This window comes from Hyposmocoma kahamanoa, unplaced genomic scaffold (genome assembly GCF_003589595.1).
Source record: "Hyposmocoma kahamanoa isolate Upper Pololo Valley unplaced genomic scaffold, ASM358959v1 64, whole genome shotgun sequence".
Lineage (NCBI taxonomy): Eukaryota > Metazoa > Arthropoda > Insecta > Lepidoptera > Cosmopterigidae > Hyposmocoma > Hyposmocoma kahamanoa.
Window position 1 is genome coordinate 14,587,194 of NW_020653852.1, and position 26,076 is coordinate 14,613,269.

The 26,076-nt window shown below is 34.9% G+C and overlaps 1 protein-coding gene across 5 annotated transcripts in view; it reads right to left on the bottom strand.

Annotated features, from left to right (window-relative positions):
- Positions 1 to 26,076, bottom strand: part of LOC113231159 (Down syndrome cell adhesion molecule-like protein Dscam2) — a 134,151-nt gene that overhangs the window by 60,128 nt on the left and 47,947 nt on the right. For all 5 annotated transcript variants that reach the window (XM_026465360.1, XM_026465359.1, XM_026465358.1 and 2 more), the window contains exons 6-10: positions 24,770 to 24,957; positions 23,333 to 23,605; positions 21,658 to 21,759; positions 5,925 to 6,069; positions 1,609 to 1,871 (exon numbers count right to left, since the gene is read on the bottom strand). In XM_026465360.1, coding sequence (XP_026321145.1) covers positions 1,609 to 1,871; positions 5,925 to 6,069; positions 21,658 to 21,759; positions 23,333 to 23,605; positions 24,770 to 24,957 — 971 coding nt within the window. The remainder of the gene's footprint in view (positions 1 to 1,608; positions 1,872 to 5,924; positions 6,070 to 21,657; positions 21,760 to 23,332; positions 23,606 to 24,769; positions 24,958 to 26,076) is intronic.

Sequence of the window (26,076 nt, forward strand, 5' to 3'; positions counted from 1 at the left end):
CCGCCTGTTCTCAATTCGTCTGTATTTTTTTTGCGTATGTTACACGGTTAGTCCGACATTTGTGCGCTAGTTCTTTATTTTTGTTGGAAAGGAGAAACCATTCAAATTTGAAGAAAATATTGCTCTAAGGGTAGCAAATTATGAAGTGAATCCGGTTTATTAGATTTCACCCCCTTCGCGTTAACCGATTTCAATCAAATTGTGAAAATAGATGTAATTCCACCAACTTTTCAGGTCCTTTTTTCAAGACAAAGAGTATTTAAGAATTTGCTATAAATTAAAGCCTTTGTCATTATTATTGGTTATCTTTATGTGATTATGTTTATTAGAGTTCTTGCTGAACAACTTTAAAGTCATTAGAACAGTTTTGATATCAAATCTAATTTTTCAATGAGTAACCCAACTTTGTAAGCATGGAATAAGTAATTTATCCCTTGTTAGAGAAAACTTAGCCATGTGAAGTTATAATTAGCTAGTGAAAGACGAAAAACTACTTCCGACATGAGGGTGAGTTTGTAAAAGCAACGAGCAATTTGAATTGAGTATTCGGTGAAGCCTTGTTATACTAAAGTTTGATGTTGTGTAGAACGCTGTAAATGTAGTTGTGGTACACGTTTAATAACTTAAGTGTGGTCAATCATCAGGTGGTTTTTTAATTTGAGTAGTTTCTTTCGATATTTCATTTTTTATTTAATTGAATATCATGATGTTTTTGCTACCATTATACATATATACTATATTTTTCTGTGAAAAACTGCACTAGTTTGTTATTATTATCTGTACAAAGATCGAACAAATACAAAGAATAATTCTTTCTTTTTCTTCCTTCCTAGATTCCTTAGAATAGAGGGTCCGTTGCTTTATCGAGATTAATTTTCGATAACGGATACATACATACATGGATACATCTAACAACAATGTCGTTTACATGCATCAAACAACAAAAAAAAGAACAAAAATATCTGTTGTGTATTTCACAAAAAAACCGTGACGGCTACGGTGAGGTTATTTAAAAAGAATTCTCACTAGATGTCATTAGCGGCGACGAATGCCGAAAGCCAATACAAATATCTATAACAAAAACACATAGGAGAATTTCCACGGCTCGGTAAATGGACCCGTAGGTCAGTTGGTAAGAGCAATGCTACGGTGCACCATGGACATGGGTTGAAGGCCCACCGGGTCGAGGAAATTTTTCTGTGCGTTCGATCTTTGTATATTGTTCATAATCATAACAAAACTTTTGGAGTTATTTCAGAAAAAATCTCAATAAAAAATATCTGTTAAATAAATTACATTTGTAATATTCACATAGGCTAAACATGTAAAAATAGAATAGGCTAAAAATAGAATTGTCGCTTCTTGTTGCCGGTTGCTTGTATCCAACACAAGACACACGTTTGCGCTGCGCCTAAGAAATAACCAGAAAGAGCTACAAAGTCACTACTATAGAGTTTTGTCACCCAAGTACGCAGAAGCCGCACCTGTATTATAAAGTTCATGTCATAATAAATGCCATTGGTATGACATGTAAAGATAATTAAAAACGTCAGAACACAACCACGTAATCATCTATCAATTTAAAAGAACGAAAAAGAAGCAACTTACCTCTTTCCCAAGTGATGGATTCGATTGGATACCCTGCAACAGGGCATTTGATGTTCAAATCGCTTCCAGAAACAGCTGTCACCTTGGGCATTTCTCTGATAAACGGCAGCCCATAAACATTCACCCTAGCCGCATGGATTGCCTTCCCAGCTGTATTGGATGCCACACATGCGTATTCTCCGCCGTCTTGCTCAGTCACACGACTGATGTTTAAATGACTGACGACGTCGTCCTGGAGTGTTACATGCTGGCCGACAACAAACCTGGGTGTAGAAAATATGATTTTATTATCAGTTATTAACACTTAACGGACTCTGTAGCCGAACGGTTACCATGCTGCCCTGTCACGCAGAGAACCCGGGTTCGATTCCAGGACCGGGAGAAATATTTGTATGGCCTACATTTATTTCTTTCATTAGTTTGGGTGTACTTTGTGCTTGTTTATGTGTGTCTTCATAGCACCCGCGGTACGGGGTTTCCCTAGTGCGGGGTTATGAGTGTGTGCGTTATTATTATTATTATTATTATTAAAAATAATTAATGAAATCAACAAAATATTTAAAAAAGAAATTCGAGTACGCGTGTCCAAATTTAAAGGATATTAAAACGTAACCTAGTAATATATTCAGAAATAGACTCAGTGAATGGCTTAAAGAGAAACATTAGCACAAAGTCATTGATATCTTAGATAAATGTTGACATAAAATTAGTACTGGATATATTATGTATAATTTTTATCGTTGAATATTGTTATAATTATTAATGCAAAGATCGAACACTGAGAAAAAAATCCTTGGAACCGACGTCTACTAGCAAACCGTACCAGACGCTATGCCCATTAGTTGGCATAGCGTCTGGTACGGTTTGCTAGAAGACGTCGGATCACGGTGTGAATCAACGGACCTCACGAATTTCTCTATGTGCTTATTGTCGTATCTTTGCATTTGGTTTTTCAATGACTTTTAACCGTTGCGCCACATTGATTATGATTATTTTATTGGTATCTAATTATTTCTTGTGCAAGTCCAATGGTGTTATTATAATACAATTTAAGTAAAATATGCGTGCTTGATGTGGTAATATGTGTTATATCATAAATGTGTATTATGATCAATGGTCCGACCATAGGGTGTTCCAAATAAGTATATAAATGTCTATACAAGAACTAACTGAAATTAAACTATTTTTTCGGATGTACATCGCGTAAATTTGTTTTTACAAACAAAACAAAGTTTCCGTCCTTTACTGGTCCTATAGTCACAGCCGACTGTCTTCGAAAAGTCAGTTAGGAGTTAAAAATGTAATCAATGAATATTTGGTGGTTTTTACCACTCTGTCGCTCCTTGTATCTATCTATATGTAGTCATTTATCTACTTATTTGGGACACCCTATTTCGACTATTGATTATAATATACGTAGTATTCATCTTACGTTCATCATATTTTAACTAAATAAAATTTCATTTAGCGTTCTATAATACTAGTCTGTATAAATCTAATAACAAAGCGTACAGATATCTTCTTTGCATGACTCGCGAAAAATTTTATGGGTCTTCTCGTAACAAAATTTACATTGTATGATTTATATGGAATAGAATTAGCTACAGTATTAATAACAATATCAAATCCATAGTAAAAGTTTTCACACATTCAACTCTCGATTCGTTTTTTTTTTGAGTCGAATTAAACTTTCATGGACTTGTTACAGATGACGCTAAGGCAAGAAAGCTGTTAAAAAATTATCAACAAACAAAGATCGGCAATAAGCACATAGAGACATTCATGAGGTCTGCTAATTCGTTCCGTAGCTCAGTTGGGAGAGCGGTTAGCCCCGGTTTGGCAAACACGTGCTTGTTCGAAATCAGCTGGATCGAAGGAATTTTCCTTTGTGTTTGTTCGATTTTTATATAAATAATAATACCAAACCATTGGAGTATTTTCACAAAAAATATGTGACTATCATAGCAGTAAAAAGAAAACATCATGGTATTCAATAAAAATAAAATATTGCAATATGAATCAATTCAACATTGTCGGCAACGGTTGTCGTCGTATGATGCGCCTGTTTTGTATAGGATAGGGTAGGAAGGAAGTATATTGTTTATCGGCTATGATAACCTTTCGCTTAGGAGTGTATAAGTTAGATTTTCAATAGCATACTGAATAAGTATATGCAAATAGAAGAAAACTCCTTGATATGTAGCTTCCCTTATTACGCCAGAATTAATTGATCTTGAAGACAATGGCGCTCGATTCACACAGACGCCCGACATTTGCACCGGAAACCTAACATCTAGATATCTGCCTGAGTTAATTGCTTGGCATTGCACACGCGAAGTGCTGACTTCGTATCCTCCTAATCTCCGCATTTATCTTCGGCGTAAAATCGAGGGCCACTATATATATGTGCATTTGAGTGAAATCAAATATAAGCACTTACTGATGTAGTTATTTCAATGATCTTAATAGATACTTGCTAAAAAGAGTTCAATTATGATTAGGGAATGCAATCGAGATAATCTCTAATTTTAAAAAATCCGGGATTATCTGGGATTTTCACTAAATTTTAAAATCCGGATTTCAAAATCGAATTCGGAATTTAATATCGAATCCTGATTTTATTTACATTTTATTGACAGTTACGAAGTTTAAACAAAAATGTTCTTATACTTTCTCTATGTTAAAGAATTTTGAAAACAGATGCTGCCCAAGACCGACGAAAATGTTAAAGGAGAGGGAGGATTTTACCCAGCAGCGCGATAGAACGGGTTTATAAAAAAAATCTAAAAAGACTGATGTCAATTACCTATAAAAAATTGGTTAAAACAAAACATACGTTTTTTTAAGTAAATCGGGAATCTGTTGAAATCTTATAGTTTTCCAAAAAATCCGGAATATCCAGATTCGCTGCTAAATCCATTTTCGAAATTCGGATTTCAAATGTACGGATTTGCATTCCCTAATTATGATAATAACATTTATATGAACCACATGCCGTATATACTAGAACGCTTAAACGAAAACAAAAGGCGATTAAAGCATTCTTTTCACAAATTAAATGTTTTAATTTAATTAAATGGTAATTTCAATAACATTGATATTATAGTTCAACCTTTCTTTAGCGTTCCCTTAAATGGATGTATTTTATTAGAAGATATATTCTTTTACTACAGAATCTTTCCGAAATATCGAATCGAAAGTTGAATAGGTATGAATTATGGAAAAGCGGATATTATTTTTTATACAGTAGCAAATTGTATCTCATATGAGGTGTGAATTGAGTTAGCCAGGATGGACTACTTTAATTAAATTAAGTGTTTAAACTGAAACTATTATTTTGTGTATATCACATATATATATGTATGTACATATGTATGTGTGTACATATATATGTGTATATCACAAGTGCTTATTATTTATTATTACTTATTATTACATTATGTAACACGATTTTTGTTTCCGGGTCATAAATGTTGTTTTCTAAATTGGTTCGAACATAATAACACGAAAAAGCTTTATTTTCCTGCAGAAACTTTGCTGTTATGGTAAGGATAAAGAAAAGTCGAAATTTGCATTTGCATTAAGAGTCTCTACTACGTCAAGAAGAAGGAAATATAGAGTAAAATTGAGAATATACACTAATTACCGTACGGTGTGAAAAAATTATTGCTGAGAATTTTCATGATATAGACAAACTTACCTCGAAATTTTAAAAGAAACCCGCTGTATTCAATAGGTATTATACATATACCAAACATTTCTTTTTGTATCAACTAACCACGTATACTATACGATATACATTTTTCAAACGACTTTAATATTGTTTGTAAAAAAATAAATGCTGATTTATTTCAGCATTCCAATGTCCTGCCGCTCGATCGAGCAAAATGAACCGTATTAGTACGGGAAAAATTCGGTAATACCTCAGCTCGAATTCAACGAGCTGAGGTAGTACCGACTGTTAATGGAAACGTAAAAATTTTCGAGTTTCTTTATTTAAAGACAAAAACGAAGCATACTGTTTCAAATCAATAGCATATTTCAGGGAAAATTGTACAAATAGATGACAAAGAACCTAGAAATGTGTAGATTTGCGTCATTGTCTAAATATACATGTGTAGCTATGTAAATAGGCAGCTATGTAAATACTACCACAAAAGCAAAGTCCAGGGATAAGATAGCTACTCTTTTCTACATACTTGCTGCAGAATTAAATAGAAACCAATACTGTCAATCCAGAAATAGAAACTTTTTGAAAATTTGTTACATAGTGTTATAATTATACGTCTTCGTCCGAATAAGATCTGTTTACTCACCTAGAATTTGTAGGTATAGGAAAGCCATCAAGGAGCCAGGTGAATTGTGGTGGTGGGTGACCCATGGCGACACATTTGAGAGACACGCTTGGCCCCGGTTGGAGGGTTTGCTCCGAGAACCAGTACACCAGCTCCGGTTTTGCTTCTGTTAACAACGATATATAAAAATGTAAAAATTGGTATAAATATCATAACAATTTACTTTTATCATCATATCAGCCGGAAATGTCCACTGCTGAACATAGGCCTCCCCAATGATTGCCAGACTAGCTGGTGGGACCCAACGTGCATCCATAGGTTACCTGCGGCCCTTACCAGGCCATCCGTCCATTAGGACTCGGTGAGGACTCGCTGCTTATATGCCTGCTGTCAAACGGAAAATAGGTGCTACGACATCGAGTTGCGGCAATCAGCCACCATATCATTATGCCTTTTTTGTTTTTTCTTCGTGGGGAAAAGGCGTGCTTGCTTTATTTCAGTGTCTAAGATCTTTAGTGTAAACCTAAGCCATTTTAGGAATCATTAAGGGCGTGTTCCCATTTTATGTCGTGCAATTTAATGAATCGTGGCTTGTATATTTAAATGAAGTTATTCACATATAGAACAACACGATTAACGTTATTCACGACTTTTTTGACGTCACGACAGACTATCGTGATAATAGGAAGAGCTGGAACGGCAGTCAGCGGTCGATAAATAAAACGTCACGATAAAAATGTGACGCAGACAATCGCAGCTTCAAACGATTGCGTCGTACAAACGATAAGGCGGCTGCCGTAAACCGATGAATTGTCGTCACGATCTAGTGGGCACAGCTAGACACGACAGTCGATAAAATAAACGTCCACGACACAGTCACGACATATAATTGTGATTTGGGAACAGGCTAGATGCGACAGTCGTCTAACGATAAATAAAACGTTACGATATAATGGTAACGCGCCATATAGGGAAATGATATCGTGGTTGCGTAGGCTTTGAAGTGTGTGAGGTTGACTCGGAGAAATTCATTGCACGATATTTAAACATTTATCTTTATTTATAAATGAAATATATTTTCTTATTGTAAAATAAGCTCATAGTCCCCTGACGAATTCATTAGGGAACACGAAAGAAAATAACATAATCTCAGTACAGAGTACTAAAGCTGACCTCAAAAGTCATTTATCCTCTAGTTTGCCATCCTTAGCGGTGGAATATTTTTTTGAAATCGAAATGGGATCACTACTGAAGTACCCTCTTTTCAACATAAAAGAATCTATGCAATGGTTCACAAATCGCGTAACATACAAAAAAACATACAGTCGAATTGAGAACCTCCTCCTTGTTTTGAAGTCGGTTAAAAAATCATTGAGTTATATCAAATAAAACTGATTTTTCCGAACGAAGTAAAAAATTAAAATTTTCAGGAAGATTATTTTAGTATTTTTTTTAATAAGCGAAATTTAATCAATCGAATTTTGAGCCCCATGAACTATATCTTCTGTCAGTACCAATTAAAAAAACAAGTTGAATTCGTATTTTTTAATATCGAAAAACTACGTTCGTGTGGTCCAAATATGTCGACGTTTGTTTGAGTCTCACTTCACCTTGAATGATACTTTTGTGAAGATTAAAAAATTAGGACCATCGTAACACAGTCTCTTTGTTGTCAGTGTTTACTGAATTACCTGATGCAAAGAAAACTACTTGCATCAGTAAATTATAAATACTGTCCATTGGGTAAGATGATACAACGAGTCTTTTCGAAGAAGAAGACGGGTGTCGGCCATTTATTCATCACGCTAACCCAGTCAATGACTAGTTTTCAGGAAAGGAATATGAACCTTTAAAGAGTATTATAAATTGTGAACCTTCTCTGTAAGACAAATGAGACCAACTGTGAGGCTAAGCAGACATTTGAATTATTGTTTAGAGTTTAAGATACAGAATTAGCTAATGATTATGTTTTTCGTTTGATTTTTCTTGAACAGGACTAAAAGACAAAGAAATAATCTAATTCGTGCCACTACGTCATTTTGCTGGATTTGTAACAATCTGCTACGTAATACCTCCGCTGGTCTATACGCAAATTAAAATGAATTCAAATCCCTTAAGCTCCTCAGATCCTAGCATAATGCTGAGAGGATTGTTTTTGTTATGTTATGTTATGCTGGTTATGGCATGATTTTATTAATTGTCCCACGGTTTCAATAACGAAAACAAATTAGGGCTTTGCAGAAGGACAATCAAATTGTAACCAAAAGACGTAATTACTATTACACCGTATTTGTTACCACACTGTATTCTTTCACGTACAAGAACTAACCTCACAGATAAATACATTCCTACTAGTAGTCTAAAAATTGTAAGAAAACAATTAAACAATGGCATTGGTATTTCTTATTGAAAATAATGGAGAGGTTGTCGTAAATTGTACCTGTTTGAATATGGAATATCCACAACCTCTTTTATTTTCAATAAGAAACACACATAAGTGACTGAATGTCTAGGACATACGTTTCATATTCTTTTACCTTACCCGCATATCTTTAATATTTCGGATAGCCTTGTAACTAGAGATGAGCGAATCGTATTAAGCCGCTCTGGGAACAATGGGTTTAGGTGCAATGAAATCGTGCAGGTGAATCTAATTCGGTATTGTACACGCGTTTTTCTAATTGTATAACAAAATCAATCTGTATCTACATCATCTTGTACATTTACACAACACGTCTTTCATATTTTATTGGACGGTCAATGTGTCTTTCAGTTTCAGTCAGTTTTGTTGTCTTGGGACCTTTAAACTTTACGATTTCAAGAGTTGTCTGTTTGCTTTGGGAATTGGGTTTATTCCAGGAACTAGTAAAATTTCTTCAACTAGTTTTTTACTTGATACTTGATTTTTTCACGTGTAACTCTATATTTTTTTTTATAATACCAAATCATGGGACGAACAACTCGTGGTAAGCGAAACGCCTGTCCATAAAAGTTGCAGGATCACTCAGAGCTTTAAATAGCAAAGATCTTAGGGGCACTGCCGATGCGCCCGTGACTCTGAGACATGACAAGTCTCATGTGCCTGTAACTTCACCAGTACCCTTACCCTTCCAAACCGGAACGCAGTAATGCTCACAGTACTTCCTTGGACGAACTCTTTCACAGGGAGCTCTACTGCTACTAAAAATTCTCTCCCTGGAGGGTGTAGCATGTACTTAGTACGTGAGTGAACAGAGTAAGTTTATATATGTATTTTTTTAAGTTTAGTACTCTACTAGTATGTTGTTATAATTGATAGAAAGGTCGAACAAACTCCAAGAAAAAATCCTTCGATCCGGCTGGATTTGGCTGAATGAAGAAAAAATTGTCATAGTTTTCTTAAAGGTGGCGCTCCGCCAAAAAGCCCATTACAAGAAAAAACAAAGATCTGCAGCAGGCACACAGAGAAATTCTTAAGGTCAGTTGACTCGTTTCGTAGCTCAATTGGAAGAGCGATAACCCGCGTTTGGTCATAAAATTTCTGGTTCAAGGTCAGCCGGATTTAAGGAATTTTTCTTTCAGTTTGTCCGATCTTTGTATCAATTATAAGACTAAGTTTATATTTTAGTACCCAATAAGACTAAGGCTCAGTTTATATTGCAACGGAACGAAATGGAAGCAAAATTTGTTGTGTAACGTGTAAACTAGATACGAGTAAAAAAACTAAGAATTCTCGCGGTCTCGCCATAGCTTATACTATAATGTTCAGTGTTGTCGTTGTCTAAAAATTATATCGTTCATTCATTCGTTCAAAAACAACAATATTTAATACCCAAGTCGTTTTTCCCAATCATTGTAATTAGCTACAGAGAATTGCTAAATAATCCTTTGTGCTTAATTATTCAATCGGTAACATTAAACTGTTTAAAAGTAAGCATCCGATATTGAAAATCTTGTGACCCTTTGTTCTTAAACACAATAAGAATAATGTCGTTTGAAGTGTTTTTGGAATTAATAATTAGTTGTTGTTATTTTATTTTAAAGAAGTAATAGGGGTTAAAGTATGAAATTGCCGATTTGTACTGAAAATCTAAATTGTTTATTTTTTAAATTTTTAACAAATTTATTTAATCAAAATAGTTGCCATTATTATCTATAAATTGCTGCCATCTAATGGGAAGGTTATTAATGCCTTTGCGATAGAACTCCGACGATCTAGACTGCACAAACTGTGTGAAAGCATTTTGTACTGCCTCCTGGGAAGAAAACTTCTTGTCACGTAGATAATTGTCCAAATCACGAAAAAAATGGTAGTCCGTTGGAGCAAGGTCTGGTGAATACGGAGGATGACGAATGGTTTCTAACTGCAGTTCCTGAAGGGTCAAAATGGTTTCTCGTGCTGTGTGAGGTCTCGCGTTGTCGTGGAGCAATAATGGTGAAGATCGATTCATGAGTCGGGGCTGTTTTACTGCTAGTTTTGTCAACATGGTTCGGAGTTCGGCACAATAGACATCTGCCGTTATTGCTTGACCAGATCGGAGAAAACTATAGTGAATAACACCATGCTGAGACCACCAAACAGTTACCATTACCTTTTTATTGGTAAGTTTTGCTTTAGGACACTGTTGTGGCATTTGACCTGGGGTCAGCCATTGCATTTTTCTTTTCCGGTTATCATAAAGAATCCACTTTTCATCACATGTTACAATTCGATCCAATATTCCTTCATTTCTGTACCGGTTCAACAAGGCAACACAAGTTTCAACACGCGTTTCTTTCTGCAGATCAGTCAAATCATGAAGCACCCATTTTTCGTATTTTTTTATTTTATTGATTTGACGCAAGTGAGCCAATATTGTGGGTAAGGTAACGTTAAACCATGCCGCTAATTCCTGGGTAGTTTGACTAGGATCGGCTTCCACTATCTCTCTTAATTCATCGTTATTCACCTGTGTGGGCGGTCTTCCTCGTGACTCGTTCTTTAAGTCGAAATTTCCATCACGAAAGCGTTTAAACCAAAATCGCACGGTGCGTTCATTAGTAGACCCCTCTCCAAACGCAGCATTGATATTGCGGGCTGTTTCTGCCGCGTTAGTTCCGCGTCGGAACTCGTATTCAAAAATCACTCGAATTTTCGCAGTATCCATCTTTCTTGTCTAAATTGAATAACAAAAACAATTGAAAGTCGATATTCAAATGTTTCAAATTTAAAAAAAAAAATCACAGAAACCATTTGAAAAAAGTTTCATTCGAAAACCTCAAACCATGAAGATTCTATGAAAATTCAAAGAACCTATTGCAATAAAACGGCAATTTCATACTTTAACCCCTAATATTATGTTTAAATTTTTATTGAATTGATATTCAATTATGTTTATGTGAAATTACTCCACTAGTTTGTTATAATTAATAATACAAAGATCGAACACTCAGAAAAAATTCCTTGGATCCGACCGGATTCGAACCGACGTCTTCTAGCATACCGTGCCAGACGCTATACCAACTAAGGCACGGAACGAACCAGCGGACCTCACGAATTTTTCTGTGTTTGTTGTCGTGTCTTTTTATTTGGTTTTATAAACGACTTTTTATCTGTAGCGCATTTATGAGAAATCTTAAGTATTTCGTCACCCAGTTATACCTTTACAGCTACCAGCCCTGACTAGAAATGTCGCTATTCATTGCATTAAAATTTTGAATATCAATTCAATAGAATTGATATTCAATTATTTTTAAATATTATATTTGTTTTGTTTGCATCACGGACCACATACGTTTGCATAATTGAGAGGTCAACGATGCGAATACCTATGGCATCATGTACATGGATATTTAATTTCTAAGTTAAGTACATTTGTGAGTGTTTAGTACCAACACGGTGGAGGAAAACATTATGTTGGAACCCGGCTCGCATTCAGTCAGCGTGGCGAACTATGGTTTAAACTTTTGCCTTAGAAGAGACCCGTGCGCAGTAGTGAGTAATGTATAATGAGTTAACGATGACGACTTTATTAGCAAACTTTACGAAGTATACTCAAATTGTTTTAAAACTTGACATATAACCCAAAGCCATTCGATTTAGACGATTTATTTAACATCAAGATTACAAAAAATACAATAACGTCGCTTTGAAAATAGTATATTTTAATCTACATATTTATATGCTATACTTTCTCGAACACATACCCGCATCCACCATGATAGCTTCCCACGGTCCGTGATAACACGGGCCGCGCCGCGCGAGCTTACGTTAACGTGCCGTATGAAGCGTGCCGCCGCCCGTGCCATCGCGTGCTCGTATTTAAAGGTCTGTGGCGTGAGCTCGCCTGAACAAATCGACGCGGCGCGGGCGGCGTGGCCCATGATTTCACTGGCCGCGGGCAACCCCTTCAGATTTCTTTATAAAATATGATGAACCATTAGAAGACGCGTGAAGTTACATATGCCACATTAGACCAGCGCGTGGCGGACTATTACCTATACCTTCTCAAACTGAAATATATCTTTATTTTATTTTATAGGTAAACAAACTAAACTTAAAATCGTCACGATGATTAAAATCTCAACTCAAACTCATCATTCGTAAGGCAGATTCGCCTGAAATGATTATCGAATGTTTTTATATGTCTCGCTAAGACTGAAGGATAACATCGTGACGACACCTACATGTCCACCTTATCATAAATAACGTAATCGACATTTTTAGCGAAATCGAGTTATTAACATATCTAGAATCTGTAAAACTAGGTCTACAACCCCCTTATAAGAGGTTTTACTTTGCATTTTATTTCGTTTCAGTTTTATTATAATTAAATATTATACAACATCACATACATTGCTTTGACCCAAAAGTAAGTAACTAAAACACTTTGATTTAAACATTCACGATTTTCACAGATTATTTGATTTTTAATTCGGGACTTAATCACGTATAAAACATATTTTAATTACTTCGACGATTTGGACGTATTGCAACGTCCATAGTCTCGAAAGGACTGAAGTGTCAGGTGTCAGCATCTTAAAGCTGTGCGAATTTTTCTAACTACCCGCACTTGATTTTCATTATTTATTTTTGCACTAGGGTTGTCACTAGACAGACACACAACACTCACTACATCCGGGGACGGGTCGGGAGATACTTGATATCGTTTATATTTGCCGATAACTGGATCCCATGACGATGAAAGCTTAAAACTGTCTATCCATAATAAGAAAACGTGCGTACTTTAGGTAGATTAACTCCGTCAATTCCGATTACTGTCATTACCTATTTTAAACATTTAATTTCTTTAAGGTTCTTTAAATTTAAATGGAGATTACACGCATGTTAAGGAACACATGTATATAGTATTTTCCCTTCATTCATTTTAAGCCTAGAAGGGTAGATTATGTTTTTTACCTCCGGTTCATAACTAGGCAGGATAATTCGGTTATTCTGACTCCCGTTCCGAAACAATTTCAATATATTATATTATGTTATATTATTACCGAAATGACTTGATGAGGAATTTAAAATATTGTACAAAACAATAAGACACATCTGTAGTCCTATTCTTAGCAACTGGGAATCTCAAACCACAATCTCTAGAATCCAACACACGTTCATCTAATTTTTCTTTTCCCTCAACCGTGTCCTGGAGCATTCGCAGGGAATACGATGGTGCCATTTTTCTCTCTTATTAAATGTAGCAATAAAGCGTGGATTAAATTTATGTCATAGTTTCCCTTGGGCTCGATATATACGAAGTGTAAAATGTAATAAAACGACCGTAACCTTAATTAGAAGTGGTTATAAATTTCCTTGTTCGAGAATTTAGTTTGGTTCTTTGTTAAAATCGCTAGCAGTATTGTTAACGAGTTTGTTAATGAAGTATTTTCGGCAATACAAATCAGTTGTATTGTATATTGTTATACAAAACTTTTCGTCTGGGTAGGTATGTAAGTTATTTTGTTTTCCTTTTTATACAGAGCGACGGGACGAACAACTCGTGAGGCTGGTGGCAAACGACTCGCCTCTCCATAAAGTAGTTCGCTCAGTGCTTTAAATCGCAAAGATCTTAAGGGGATCGTCACTCTGAGACATAAGTTGAAAAGTCCTATGTGCCTGTAATTTCATCCTTCCTTACCCTTCAAAATCGTAACGCAGTAATGCTCACATTATTGCTTGGTGGCAGAAATAGGTAATGGCAGTACTTCGCTGGACGAACTCTTGCACAATTAGCTCCACTGCTACTGTATTGTAGATATCAATAAATAATATACCAAAAACACGCATGTAAATAAACGCCTATCGAAATTCAATTGTATCACTATTTATTTGGGTATCTTAATTAGATACAAGATAGATACAATTGAATTCCATTATTCAGAATTTTAATACTCCAATTGTCTATTCGTGAACAGTATTTCGACAAACCTCAATATATTTTTTTGCGAATTTGGTAACAAGAAGCCTATAAATAACTTCGTAGATACTTGCCAATAAGTCCGTAAACACACGACAAAGTACCTATTTTTGGGAGCAGACTTCTGTACACAAGCACGAACTTTCAATTACAGAACTTTGTAGAAAAGATTTTCTTAGACCGGCTACTCTCTACCGTAATTAGAACTAATGTCTTTGCGAAGTGGTATTATGAGTCTTCTACTAAAAGGATTAAGGTTTATCGTGAAAATATATATTAAATTCTTTGTTGAAAACGTAAGATTCTTTCGAGGAACGAAGTAAATTAATATTGTCAACTGTAAATAATGAAATTATTAGCGATAAACTCCCACCTACGTCAAGTAAGTGGGAGTTCTTTGCTCTCAAAAGCAGTAAAGAAAATTGCGGTTCTGGAGTGAACTATCATATTGCTATTAATGTAAACAAATGTTTCTCATAAATATTGACGAAAAGGCGAGAGATAGGGGGAAAGAGAGAAAGAGAGTGGATCTAAAAACATTAATACCTGTATCTTGTTTTATATTAACTTCTTGTAAAATCCAAATGGCAAAGTGTTGGTTAGACCAAGTCTGAGAAGTATTTTGTGTAGTCAGTTACAGTAAGTGAAAAAGGCAACGTTGAGAAAAAATGGAAGTTAGAGGTAATTCCTTCTTGTCTGGCTTGAACAAATGTGACCTGTTAACAGGCGGTCAGGATGTTGCATTATTTATTGGAAGGTGGGCTATGGTTGGCTCGGCTGTTTATGTACTTTGTATTTATTACGTTTGGTGTGTCTGGTTCAGTGTTAAAGTTCCATGTTAAGCGAGCGAAATGTCATTAGTCTTTAATTCTCCTTAAGATGACATGAGACACATAATAGACGTTTTGACGTGTTTCGCCCACATGGAAATATGCTCCGACGTTAAAAATGCGAATTGAATTTGTTTTTTAATTGATAATAAAAACAGAACAGATACTGGTAGTAAAGTAGAGCTCCTTGTCAAAGAGTTCATCCAGGGAAGTACTGCCATCTTACCTATTTCTGCCGCCAAGCAGCGATGTCAGTATTACGGTGAAATTACAGGCACATGGCATTGTTACATAGAGGTATTTGATTGAAATTTTCTCTCCCGTGTTATTTTTTTTTTAGGATATGAGTATTAAGTGACGGGACGAACAAGTCATGCGTCTGGCGGTACGCGACACGTCTGTCCATAACAGTTACAATGCCACTCAGAGCTTTAAATCGCAAAATTTGAGGGGCACTGCCACTGCGCCCGTTACCCTGAGACGTAAGTTGAAAAGTTCCATATGCCTGTAATTTCACCAGCACCCTATTCTCCAAAACCGAAACACAGCAATGCTCACATTACCGCTTGGCGGCAGAAATAGGTAAGATGGTAGTACTTCTCTGGACGAACTCTTTCACAAAGAGCTCTATTGCTACTAAATATAATAAATACGTCAAAGGATTATGACCTTATTAAAAGAGAATATATTTTATATAGTAAGGTAAATGTATGAATATCGTGCAAATAATTAATTAATTATCCATCAGTATTTTCAGTAAGGTATATTTTCGTTTGTATTTTAGGTTTTTAGTAGCATAATTAATTTATACTACTGGCATTAATCAAGATGAAGAAACAGATAAACAACATTACCACACATTATGTTGTATATTCTCTAATTTATACCAAATATAGAACAATTACTAATATAAATATCAAACACTAAAAAAAATTCCTACGATCCGGCTGGAATCGAACGAGCACCTTCAGCATACTGTACCTGAAACCAGCTGGATCGAAGGAATTTTTCTTAGTTTTCGATCTTTATATTAATGATCTTCATATTGAATATCATGGTAGTAAAACATCGTGATATTCAGTAATCTAAATATTACAAATACAGAACAATCAAAATTCATCCTGTAATTGCTGAGAATTCTGTTCCATCGAAATAAGTCACTTCCTGAAGTGAAGTGCGGCGACACCAAATAGCAGGGATGGAATTAATTACAACTCCGAAAAGCCTGAATAGCAATGTTAGTGATCGTCGAAACCGACCTTATTGGCGAAGAGATAGGATCTTAATTGATTCGACGACGGAAGGGTAGTTAATGCGGTAGAGTAGGGTGACGTCAAAGCGCGTGCCAACGTCGCTGAAGCCCTTTGTTTGAGCTGAAGAGCAGACTCTAATAGCTTGCAGCGTATCCGCGCTTAAAAATGGACTTTTAAATATTTTATGAAGAAGTCTGATAGATGCGGGTGTAGCTTCGAAAAAGTGTAAGTACGTAGTTTGAAATATACGATTTTTAAAGAGACAGTACTCTTAATGTATTGTTTGTAATCTTGATGTAAAATAAATCATCTAATCGAATCGCTTTTTTATAATTATTAATACAAAGATCGAAAACTTAGAAAAAAACTCTTCGATCCCGCTTTATAGCTTTAGATAGCATTCTATTATTATTAATAATTGTAGGCATCTCATGGTAAAACATCGTGATATTCAATAAACTTTATATTAAAATAACAGTTACTATTATTATTATTATTGTTCTCGCCATAACTGGGCTATGTCGGGGCGAGGTAGCTCATCCGTTTTCAACCGGATCGAAGGAATTTTTCTTTGTGTTCGATCAACTGCCTCCGTGGCCGAACGGTTACCATGCCGGACTGCACAACGCAGAAGTCCCAGGTTCGATTCCCGGATCGGGAGAAATATTTGTATGGCCTAAATTTATTTCTCTTATGACTTTGGGTGTCATTTGTGATTGTCTATGTGTGTGTCCATGGCACCCGCGACACAGGGTCTCCCTAGTGTGGAGCTATGGTGAGTGTGTGCGTTATTATTCTATTATGTATAATTAATTACGACAAAACTAGAGTAGTAATTTCACAAAAGTAATTGAATATCATGGTAGTAAACCATCGTGATATTCAATAAACATGATATTATAATAACTACTAATTTTATTATTTTAAAACTTTCCAAACGACAATACCTATTCCTATTGTGTTCAATAACAAAGGAGTTCAAAATGTTTTGAACATCGGATGCTGACTTTGAACAGTTTAATGTTATAGATTGTCTTTATTAAGAAAAAATATTAAGCAATTCTTTTGATTATTAATACAAAGATCGAACACTTAGAAAAAAATTCTGTCGATCCGGCTGGATTAGAAATATATAATGAACATAAAAAATTACAACGACAACACATAACAGTAATGTGAAAAAGGGAAGCTACCACATTATTCGCACATGAAACTATCTATATACTGTAGTAACTCAACATTGTGAAATTGAGAAAACACGATTCGAAAATTTAAAAATAAACACTTATCGGAACGGATCTTATTGCGAATAATATGATTATTTATACATAATATTTATTGTAAATGATATATTATTGGTTTCATTCATTAATTTTATATACTTTCAAATGGTAGACGTAAAATATTCTGGATTTGCATAAATTAATACATAACAATGTCATTTCGCCTAACCTTTTACCCCACACAAACTTTAATATTAAGCCAAATCCCCGTCGCCATAAAACATGTGTACTGTGAATACTTCCTTTTACAATCCCTTGACGAGAATGTGCCGAAACTATAATTTATTAATAACAACAGAATCTGGAGGTCTCAATGATGTTTTCGACAATAACATCTATTGATTTCGTAACAGTATTTAGAACCACTTCGCCTCGTCTTATCATTAATCATCGTTAGTATTTTTATTTCCGCTACATTTTAAGCTTTTGTATATTATTGAATTTTTATCCACATAAACATATAAAAGACACTGTATACTGCTTACTTTTTAATATTGCCTTTACAAGTTCAATAATCATGTTGTATTGTACATATTTGAGGTTTACATCCTATTTTAAAACCATAAATTGTAATATTGATTGGAGTATCATTGAAAGTAAAGTGTTTCGTGTATCAAATCAATAAATAAATAAATAAATAGTATTTCTATTATTAGTGCTCCAATAGAACAAGCGCGTGACTTGCAAACTATTACAGACTTATACCACACACACTAAACACACAAACACACACTCACACATACACATCTACACATATATCACATACAATGAAAAACACACGCTGGATTTTATTTTGCTTTTTAATTTACTATATTTAGCTAACAGCGGTAATCTTTTTATTTTTATTAAGTCGAAACGAGGGTCTGGTGATCCGTCATACGCTGCCGGACTGCCACGCGTAGGTCCCAGGTTCCATTCCCGGGCCGGGAGAAATATTGGTATGGCCTACATTGATTTTTCTCCTGAGTTTGGGTGTAATTTGTGGTTTATATCACGAGCGACATAGGGTTTCCCTAGTGCAAAACGATGTAGTGTAAAAAAAATACACGGAATCCTTGTACGAACACCAGACTCTCACGAAAGTTTCTATATTTTTATTAACTAATAATGTATTAATTACCATTTTGCCTTTGTGTGAGTAAATAAAATTATTATTATTTTCCTATTACAATTTTTATTAAATTTACAATTTTGAGTTACGACCGTCTACGACATAGGACAATATTTGGTTTCATGTGCAACTAATTAACTCGGAATCGGTTTGGCCATGAGCCAGTAAGAAAAAGCTTTATGCAATAAAAGCAAAAAAGATGTTGCCTGTTTCGCTTCCGCTTGAAAACGCACTTCTTTTTCGCTCTCATTACATAGGCATATAAATCTTATTCTGTTCGGTTTAATGCGCTTCTGTGTCGATAAGTGTGGTGACTAATAAATTAAGCTAATGCACAACAGACACAATAACTAATGCTATTTATGGGTTGCAAATGAGAAGCAACCAAAGAATATATCGTCAGTATTTTGTGGAAAGAGCGAAAGCAGTATATCGAAAAATTTTCAGCATGTTTTAGGTTTTAGATACTGTTTTAAAATATTTACGACCTGTTCTAAAATTTAATTTTGATTTTAATTTAGTTTAAGTTTTCAAATTGAATTTAAAGCAGTTATGTATATTATAAATCAGTCGTGAAAAACTAAAACATGCTGCGCTGAAATTTTTTCGAAATGGCGCTTTCGTCTTTTCTAAAGTAGCTTAAAAATGACGTTTTCATGTGTAAAAATTTTACCTATGGAATAATGATTTTTTGACTATTTGACTTTGTCTCTACAAAACATTGACGTTATAATACTATTGATGTAATAAGGCCACATTTGCAAAAGTACAACTTTTCAAGAGAGAGGTTTAAATATTCTACGAACGAAATAAGTCGGACTTTCTTATGTTTCAATGGGAGAGTTATAAAATTTCACATATACATAATTTGTTTTATAATAGTTCGTATTATCAGGGCTCCGTCACTCGCTCAAGGTTATGCTGAGTGCGCCGACGTCGGCGCAAGTGCTCATACTATCTAAGGCTTCTCACGATTGTACACGGCGGGCAACGTTAGTTTCATCTCTCTGAGCGCGAGCTTAGGTTCCTTTTTCCTCGTAGTGAGCGCCTGGTGTTATTAGTCAGATTAAGTAGGCTATTATAGCGTAGTTATATTCGATTTTGTATGAGAGTGATGTATCTGTTACGTAGTAACTATTAAATAATGTGTGGTATTATTTTTATGACTTTCATGTATTAAAAGCACTCTGACTTATGATCACATGAGGCTTCATTGAACGAACAATGTACAGTTTACTAGTGTGCCCTGTATGCGCTGCAATGCCATAAAATGGTCTAGACCCTCTTTTTAAAAGAGACTCGTGCCCAGCTGTGGGATTTAACTTCATAAACTTGGGCACAACAATTCACGAAAGTTTTATCGCAATCGAATGAATACAATGCATAGGGGACAAATATACATTCATTTTAAAATAAATATATATATCTTCTTCTTGGTATTTTAAAGTTATGATGAATATATAATATTATATTTTTATTCTTTTTAGTTATTGCTATTCGATTTTATGAATATATCCCAATAATATGAACATAAAAATATAAATATTTTGCGGCCATGCGTTTTTTCAATCTCACTAATCCTAACAAAATCGCCAGACGGGAATATTCCTACAAGGATAAAGAGCACATATAACCAAGTTACCTATTGTGTTATACTAAGTTAGACCTACAGAAGGCAAGCCTATCTCAAAACTTATTTCGTTATTGTTTAATATTTAATATAATTTCAAAACTTGTTCGACGGAAACAAAGTCGTATCTGTAACTGAGCGTCACAAGTTTGCCTACCTTTTGTGTTTAATAAAGTTCCTAAGTTTATGACATCGTCCGTAAGTCCCTAAGTAGAAAAGTATAAGATTATATTTCAGATATAGATAGTTGTCTTTCATTTAATGAAGATAAACTGCCTTTGTTTTCATTGTCAAAGTAACATTGCCGTGTGGATCTCAGTTGTATATACTATTGTGTCATATCTATCACCGTTACTCATTGGTAAAAAAGAAATATATAAAAATGAAGACCTCCATGTTCGTGTGAGTGCCTTGCACATGAGTTTTTATAATGTCGCTACATTTAAGGTCAAGGGTACGATTCCCGGCTGGGTCAATGTAGAAGATTAACTTTTCTACAGGGTGTTCCAAAAATAACACGCCAGAGCGACACTGTGGGTAGGTGAGCTATATACCTACCAGAAAAAAATATTTTGACCCTAGTAAAAGTAGTAGTTTTCGAGATATAGACCCTTTTTGTTTTTTTTGCAAAAACTCTACTCTTTGTTGGGTTTTATGCTATTATTGCCATGGTTAGCTCCAGATGGTTGTTATTTATATTTTTCGAGTATTTTGAATAGTTTTTCCAGGTACAGCAACTAATATTTTACTGAGAAATATCATAAACTATGAAAAAAGTGATTAATTTGGTATACCTTGTACCCTTGTAAAAAGTTAAACATTAACTTTGAATAGCTAGTGTGAAAAAAAATTGTATGAACCTACTCACAGTATCGCTCTGGCGTGTTATTTTTGGGACACCCTGTATATTGTCTCGAGTTTGGGTGTTTGTGGTACCGTCGTTCTTTCTGATTACCATAATAAAATGCAAAAACAAGCTTTTGGTTACTTACTTTGGGATTCGAACCACGTATGTGATGTCAAAAAATCGTGTACGGGTCGTAAAGATTGGTCATGAGCTTCAACTGTGTTCGGATAAAGTTGACCACACGACTGAACATAAAGTTTGGCCAGATGTGACCAACCTTTTCATTGTTCTCATACAATTATGCAATATGATTCTGCAACATATAACTTTAGAAGCAAAGATGTTGTACTAACTTTTGTATGCCTTTAACATGAATTCAAAAACACTGAAAACAAACAGCTTGAAAGTAAACATACCTCTGTTCCCTGTGAAGTTCCAGTCCGCTGCGGCGTCGTGGTTACTTCTGGCGTAAGGAGTCCGCCGCGAGCGGTTTGCAGACTCCCGTCGGCGCTCGGACCCTGCAAATAGTGGCTTTTTGAATGCCGTTGTAGCACTGTAGTCTATATTATAGTCAGTCTTTTTACAGTATTTAGCGCGCAAGAGTATATACAACCTCAAATGGCTTTTGTTGATTCCGCATGATTCACTGTCATGACAGTGAAAGCGTTGAATCAATAACTTTGGAAAAAACATGTAGTGAAATTGAGGATGTATTCTGATTACAATACTGTGTGAAAACACGATTCCCAAAAATTTTCACTATGGAAAAAAAGCACTAACTTCGAAATTTGACATAAAAGTCAATGTAAAAACCGCTGTATTTATTAGGTGCTTTATATATACCAATGGTTTTTTTATATCAACTGAACTAAATAGAATACGCACAGTATGCGATATACATTTTTCAAATGGCTTTAATTTCGTTTGTAAAAAAAAAAATCTGAAATAAAGCGATTTCTGAAATAATTCGAGTTGAGATAGTATCGAGTCTTAAGTATGAAGTAGAAAAGAATGCAATACTTCTTAGAAATTGGAGATTCTTCAAACATGATTTAAAAATGAAGAATTATGCACGAGTAAATATTTTGTGCTTGCCACAGCTGGAACTTAGTATCTATTTACACGTATTATTTATTTATTATATATACAACACAACATGACGACAAATTAACACAGATTTAGCAAATGGTGAAGTCTGTTCATAGTTAAGCTTTAATAACAATTTTTTCGTGTAATTGGTAGACGAGTAATTCTTCAATGTAACATAATACACATATACCGTCTTTCATTTATTATTTTGTATTTACCAACAAAAAGGCTTTAACTAAGATTACTTTGCAATCATTCACGGCATTTTGTTTTGGTGTAATATCGCCGATATTAATAGGATATTTGTCCTGCAAAAACGTGCTGTTTTAGGGCAACTTACGATCTGGGCCCTGTCTCTAGAGTTAAAAGAAATTAAAATTCTTACACTAACGTCGCAGTTAATTTATGAAAATGTAACTGATGATGAGAAGAATAAGTATCTAATTTATTTGTAGTTTCTCATAAGGGGCAGTGTCAAATACGCTTCTATAATAAGATTCCGGTTTATATTCAAAATTTACTCGAATGTTTCACCATCACGATATTAAATTTTTTTGTGTTTAATTACTCCTACTACTAGTTTGTTAGGAACATATTCTTTCAATCCGGTTTTCAACCAGCCGGATCGTAGGAGTTTTTCCTAGTGTTTGATATTTGTACCAATTATTATAACAAACTAGAGGAGTAATTTCACAAAAAATAATTGAATATCATGGTAGTAAGATAACGTGATATTCAATTAACTTAAAATGGCGCTCCGGCAAATAGTCCTTAAAAACCAAAAAACAAAGATCTGCGACAATAACATACAACAATTCGTAAGGCCAACAGGTTCGTTCCGAAGCTTTTTTTAGCTCAGTTGAGAGAGCATCAGGCGCGGTATGCTGAAGGCGCTGGCTCGAATCCAGCCGGGTCGAAAGAATTTTTCTTAGTGTTTGATCTTTGTATTAACAAACCATTAATTTTGACTACAAAGAGACCTTACATATTTGACAAACTTACCATCAACTAAAAATTCAGCTGTTGCATAACCTTGATCCCTCACATTATTCGCAAAGCACTGATATATTCCCTGATCATCTTTTTGCACATTTTTGATATGTAGTCGTAATCCGTCTTCAGAGATCTTCAGTCTCTCGTTAGGTTTCACTATTCTTCCATCATGAACCCAATATTTCGTCTCCAGAGGATGGCCAGTTACTTTGCACTCGAAGCTGACATCAGAGTTCAGTTTTGCTCGAAGAAATTCTGGTTTTATACGGACGGAGATTGGTTCTGTAAGAATATAAATTGGTTGTATGATAATACCAACACCACTTATATGTGAGTTAGGTAATAGCTAGCGTGACCATATGTTCGCTTTGAGCGCTGTCCCCAAAATGCTTAATAGTGTCCCTTTCACAAAACAGAACACACGTAATAATAAATTGAGAAAAAAAATGGCGCAAAAGCGAAAAATATATTAAGCCAGCCAACTACACTTCGAGCACCAGACTACGCAAGACTAGTTCTTTTTTGAAATTTTTTATTTATTAGACAATAATTTTATTTCTTTCTTATCATTAAATGTTTCGTATCTGTCATAAACGTGTCTTTTATATTTAAAACAACAATAAATTTACAGGCGTCTCGCTCTGAGGAAAAAAATAATGGTCACGTTAGTCATTATAACGTAAGTAAAATTGAGAATTTTTTGGCTAAACGCGTAGACGCTATGAATTTTAAAGGCTATTAGGTTAGAACATTCATGAATACCTAGTCAATCTGAGTTATGTGTAACGAGGTTAAATAAAAGTTTTAAAGGCACTTTTATTAAACCTCGCTTACATTATAAAATACGAAACCAAAAGCACCTACTTTTTGGGGTCGTTTTTTATAATGTTTAATGGTTTTATATGGAATCGAAATCCTCTCCTGATGGCTATAAAACTTTGAATTTTTTTAAAAAGCCAAAAATACCAAAACTTCTTACTCGAGACATTTCGACTTTATATTAGAACATTAAAAAACAAACTAAGAGCCTCAAGGCTGACCTTGCCCAAAGTCTTAGCTTAACCATACAAGGGGCAAGGCTGTTACCATTTTGGACATCTGTCATGGGGAATTAAGTCTTTGAAATATGTTATCCCTTCAAATCTATATAAATAAACAAAGTACAGTAGTTTTTAATTTCATTTATAACGATTTTATTAGAAGTCTCAAAAGTTTAACGTCTACCGTGTTACCGAGTAATAATTTTTAACGACTTCAAAAAAGGAGGAGATTGTTTTTGTCTTTGATTGTATTTGATGTTTGTATAATAATTACAAAAAATATCGTTTGTTTAAAAAGTGCTCATTTACAATATATCAATTATATCTTTGAGGATCAAATAATATTATCCCTAAAAAATACTTACGAATGTTATAATTTTTTCAGAAATGTAATAAAAGCATTTACCTGTAACAAAAAGCATGAAGTGCACAGCTTCACCTCCAACAGTGTTATTCAGCCAGCAGACGAATCTCCCAGCATCTTCTCTATGCACTGGTTCTATGCTAAGCAGGCCACCGCTGACAAGGTGCGCTCGTTGCCATAGAGACGTCTTTTCTATGGGAGTTAGTTGATCGTGGTGCTCTCGAAACCACCTGATCGGGCCAAAATGTACAGAGATTACTTTAAAAAGACCATTGTTTGTGATTGTTTGTGACAATGACGTCAGTCGTATTTTTCTCTCTTCCGTATATAAGCACCTTTGGCGTGAAAAAGTACCATCTACCTTTGTCCTGCCTTGTGAGAGATTTTCTTCTGATCACGATTTGCCATGGCCTATTTGGAAGATATTAAATTGACACAAGAAAATTCGGACACAAGTGGGCCGGAGTAAGAACAATTTGTTCAAGTTGGAGATTTTCGGACTAACTAAAGATTTCGTTTAAAAGATCGTACGATGGCCCATCTCACATTGAGTCCTACGTGCCCTAACACCTGCACGCTTCAGGAACTAGTGACGCGGTCGACGTGGCTGAGTTCTGGGCCACAATAGTATAGTCTATGCCATCGATTCGATAAAAAGAAGATTCAGAATATAATGTACATATTACAAAGATTTCGGAATTATTAACAGAACTCAATGATAATAATAAGAATAATAATAAACTGTATTTCTCTCTTACAAAGTTATCCCATAAATAGGTAATTAACAATTATGGACATATCATTAATACATCTTTGTAAGAACCTGGAGACCATACTAGGATTGGACCTGTGTTACGGATCTCCAGGCACTCACCAATCAGATTTCGCACTGTATTATACAAAATATGAAAGCGTTACCATGTTCTAAATTACAGAGAGTGGGGAGAATTCAAAAGAAAAGAATACAATGGAATAAAACAAAAGCAACAAAACAATAGTGTGTGTGTGTTTGCGTGTGTGCATGTGAGTGCGTGAGGGAGTGAGCGCGTGAGCTCGTGAGCTCGTGAGCGCGTGAGCGCGTGAGCGCGTGAGCGTGTGAGCGTGTAACCTTTAGTATAAAGTTATCGTTTCACTATAGTTTTAAATGGCAAATTTTGATTTCAGAACACAGTGTATACATTGCCCCTTACATGAATTTGAGATTTTGTGAAGACGACTGTTGTTCTTGCTAGTTTATTTTTATTCTTCGTATAAATTTTATGTCTCTCACTATTTTTAATAAAAAAAAAATAATATTTTTCTTAATATTAGGGGTTAAAGTATGAAATTGCCGTTTTATTGCAATAGGT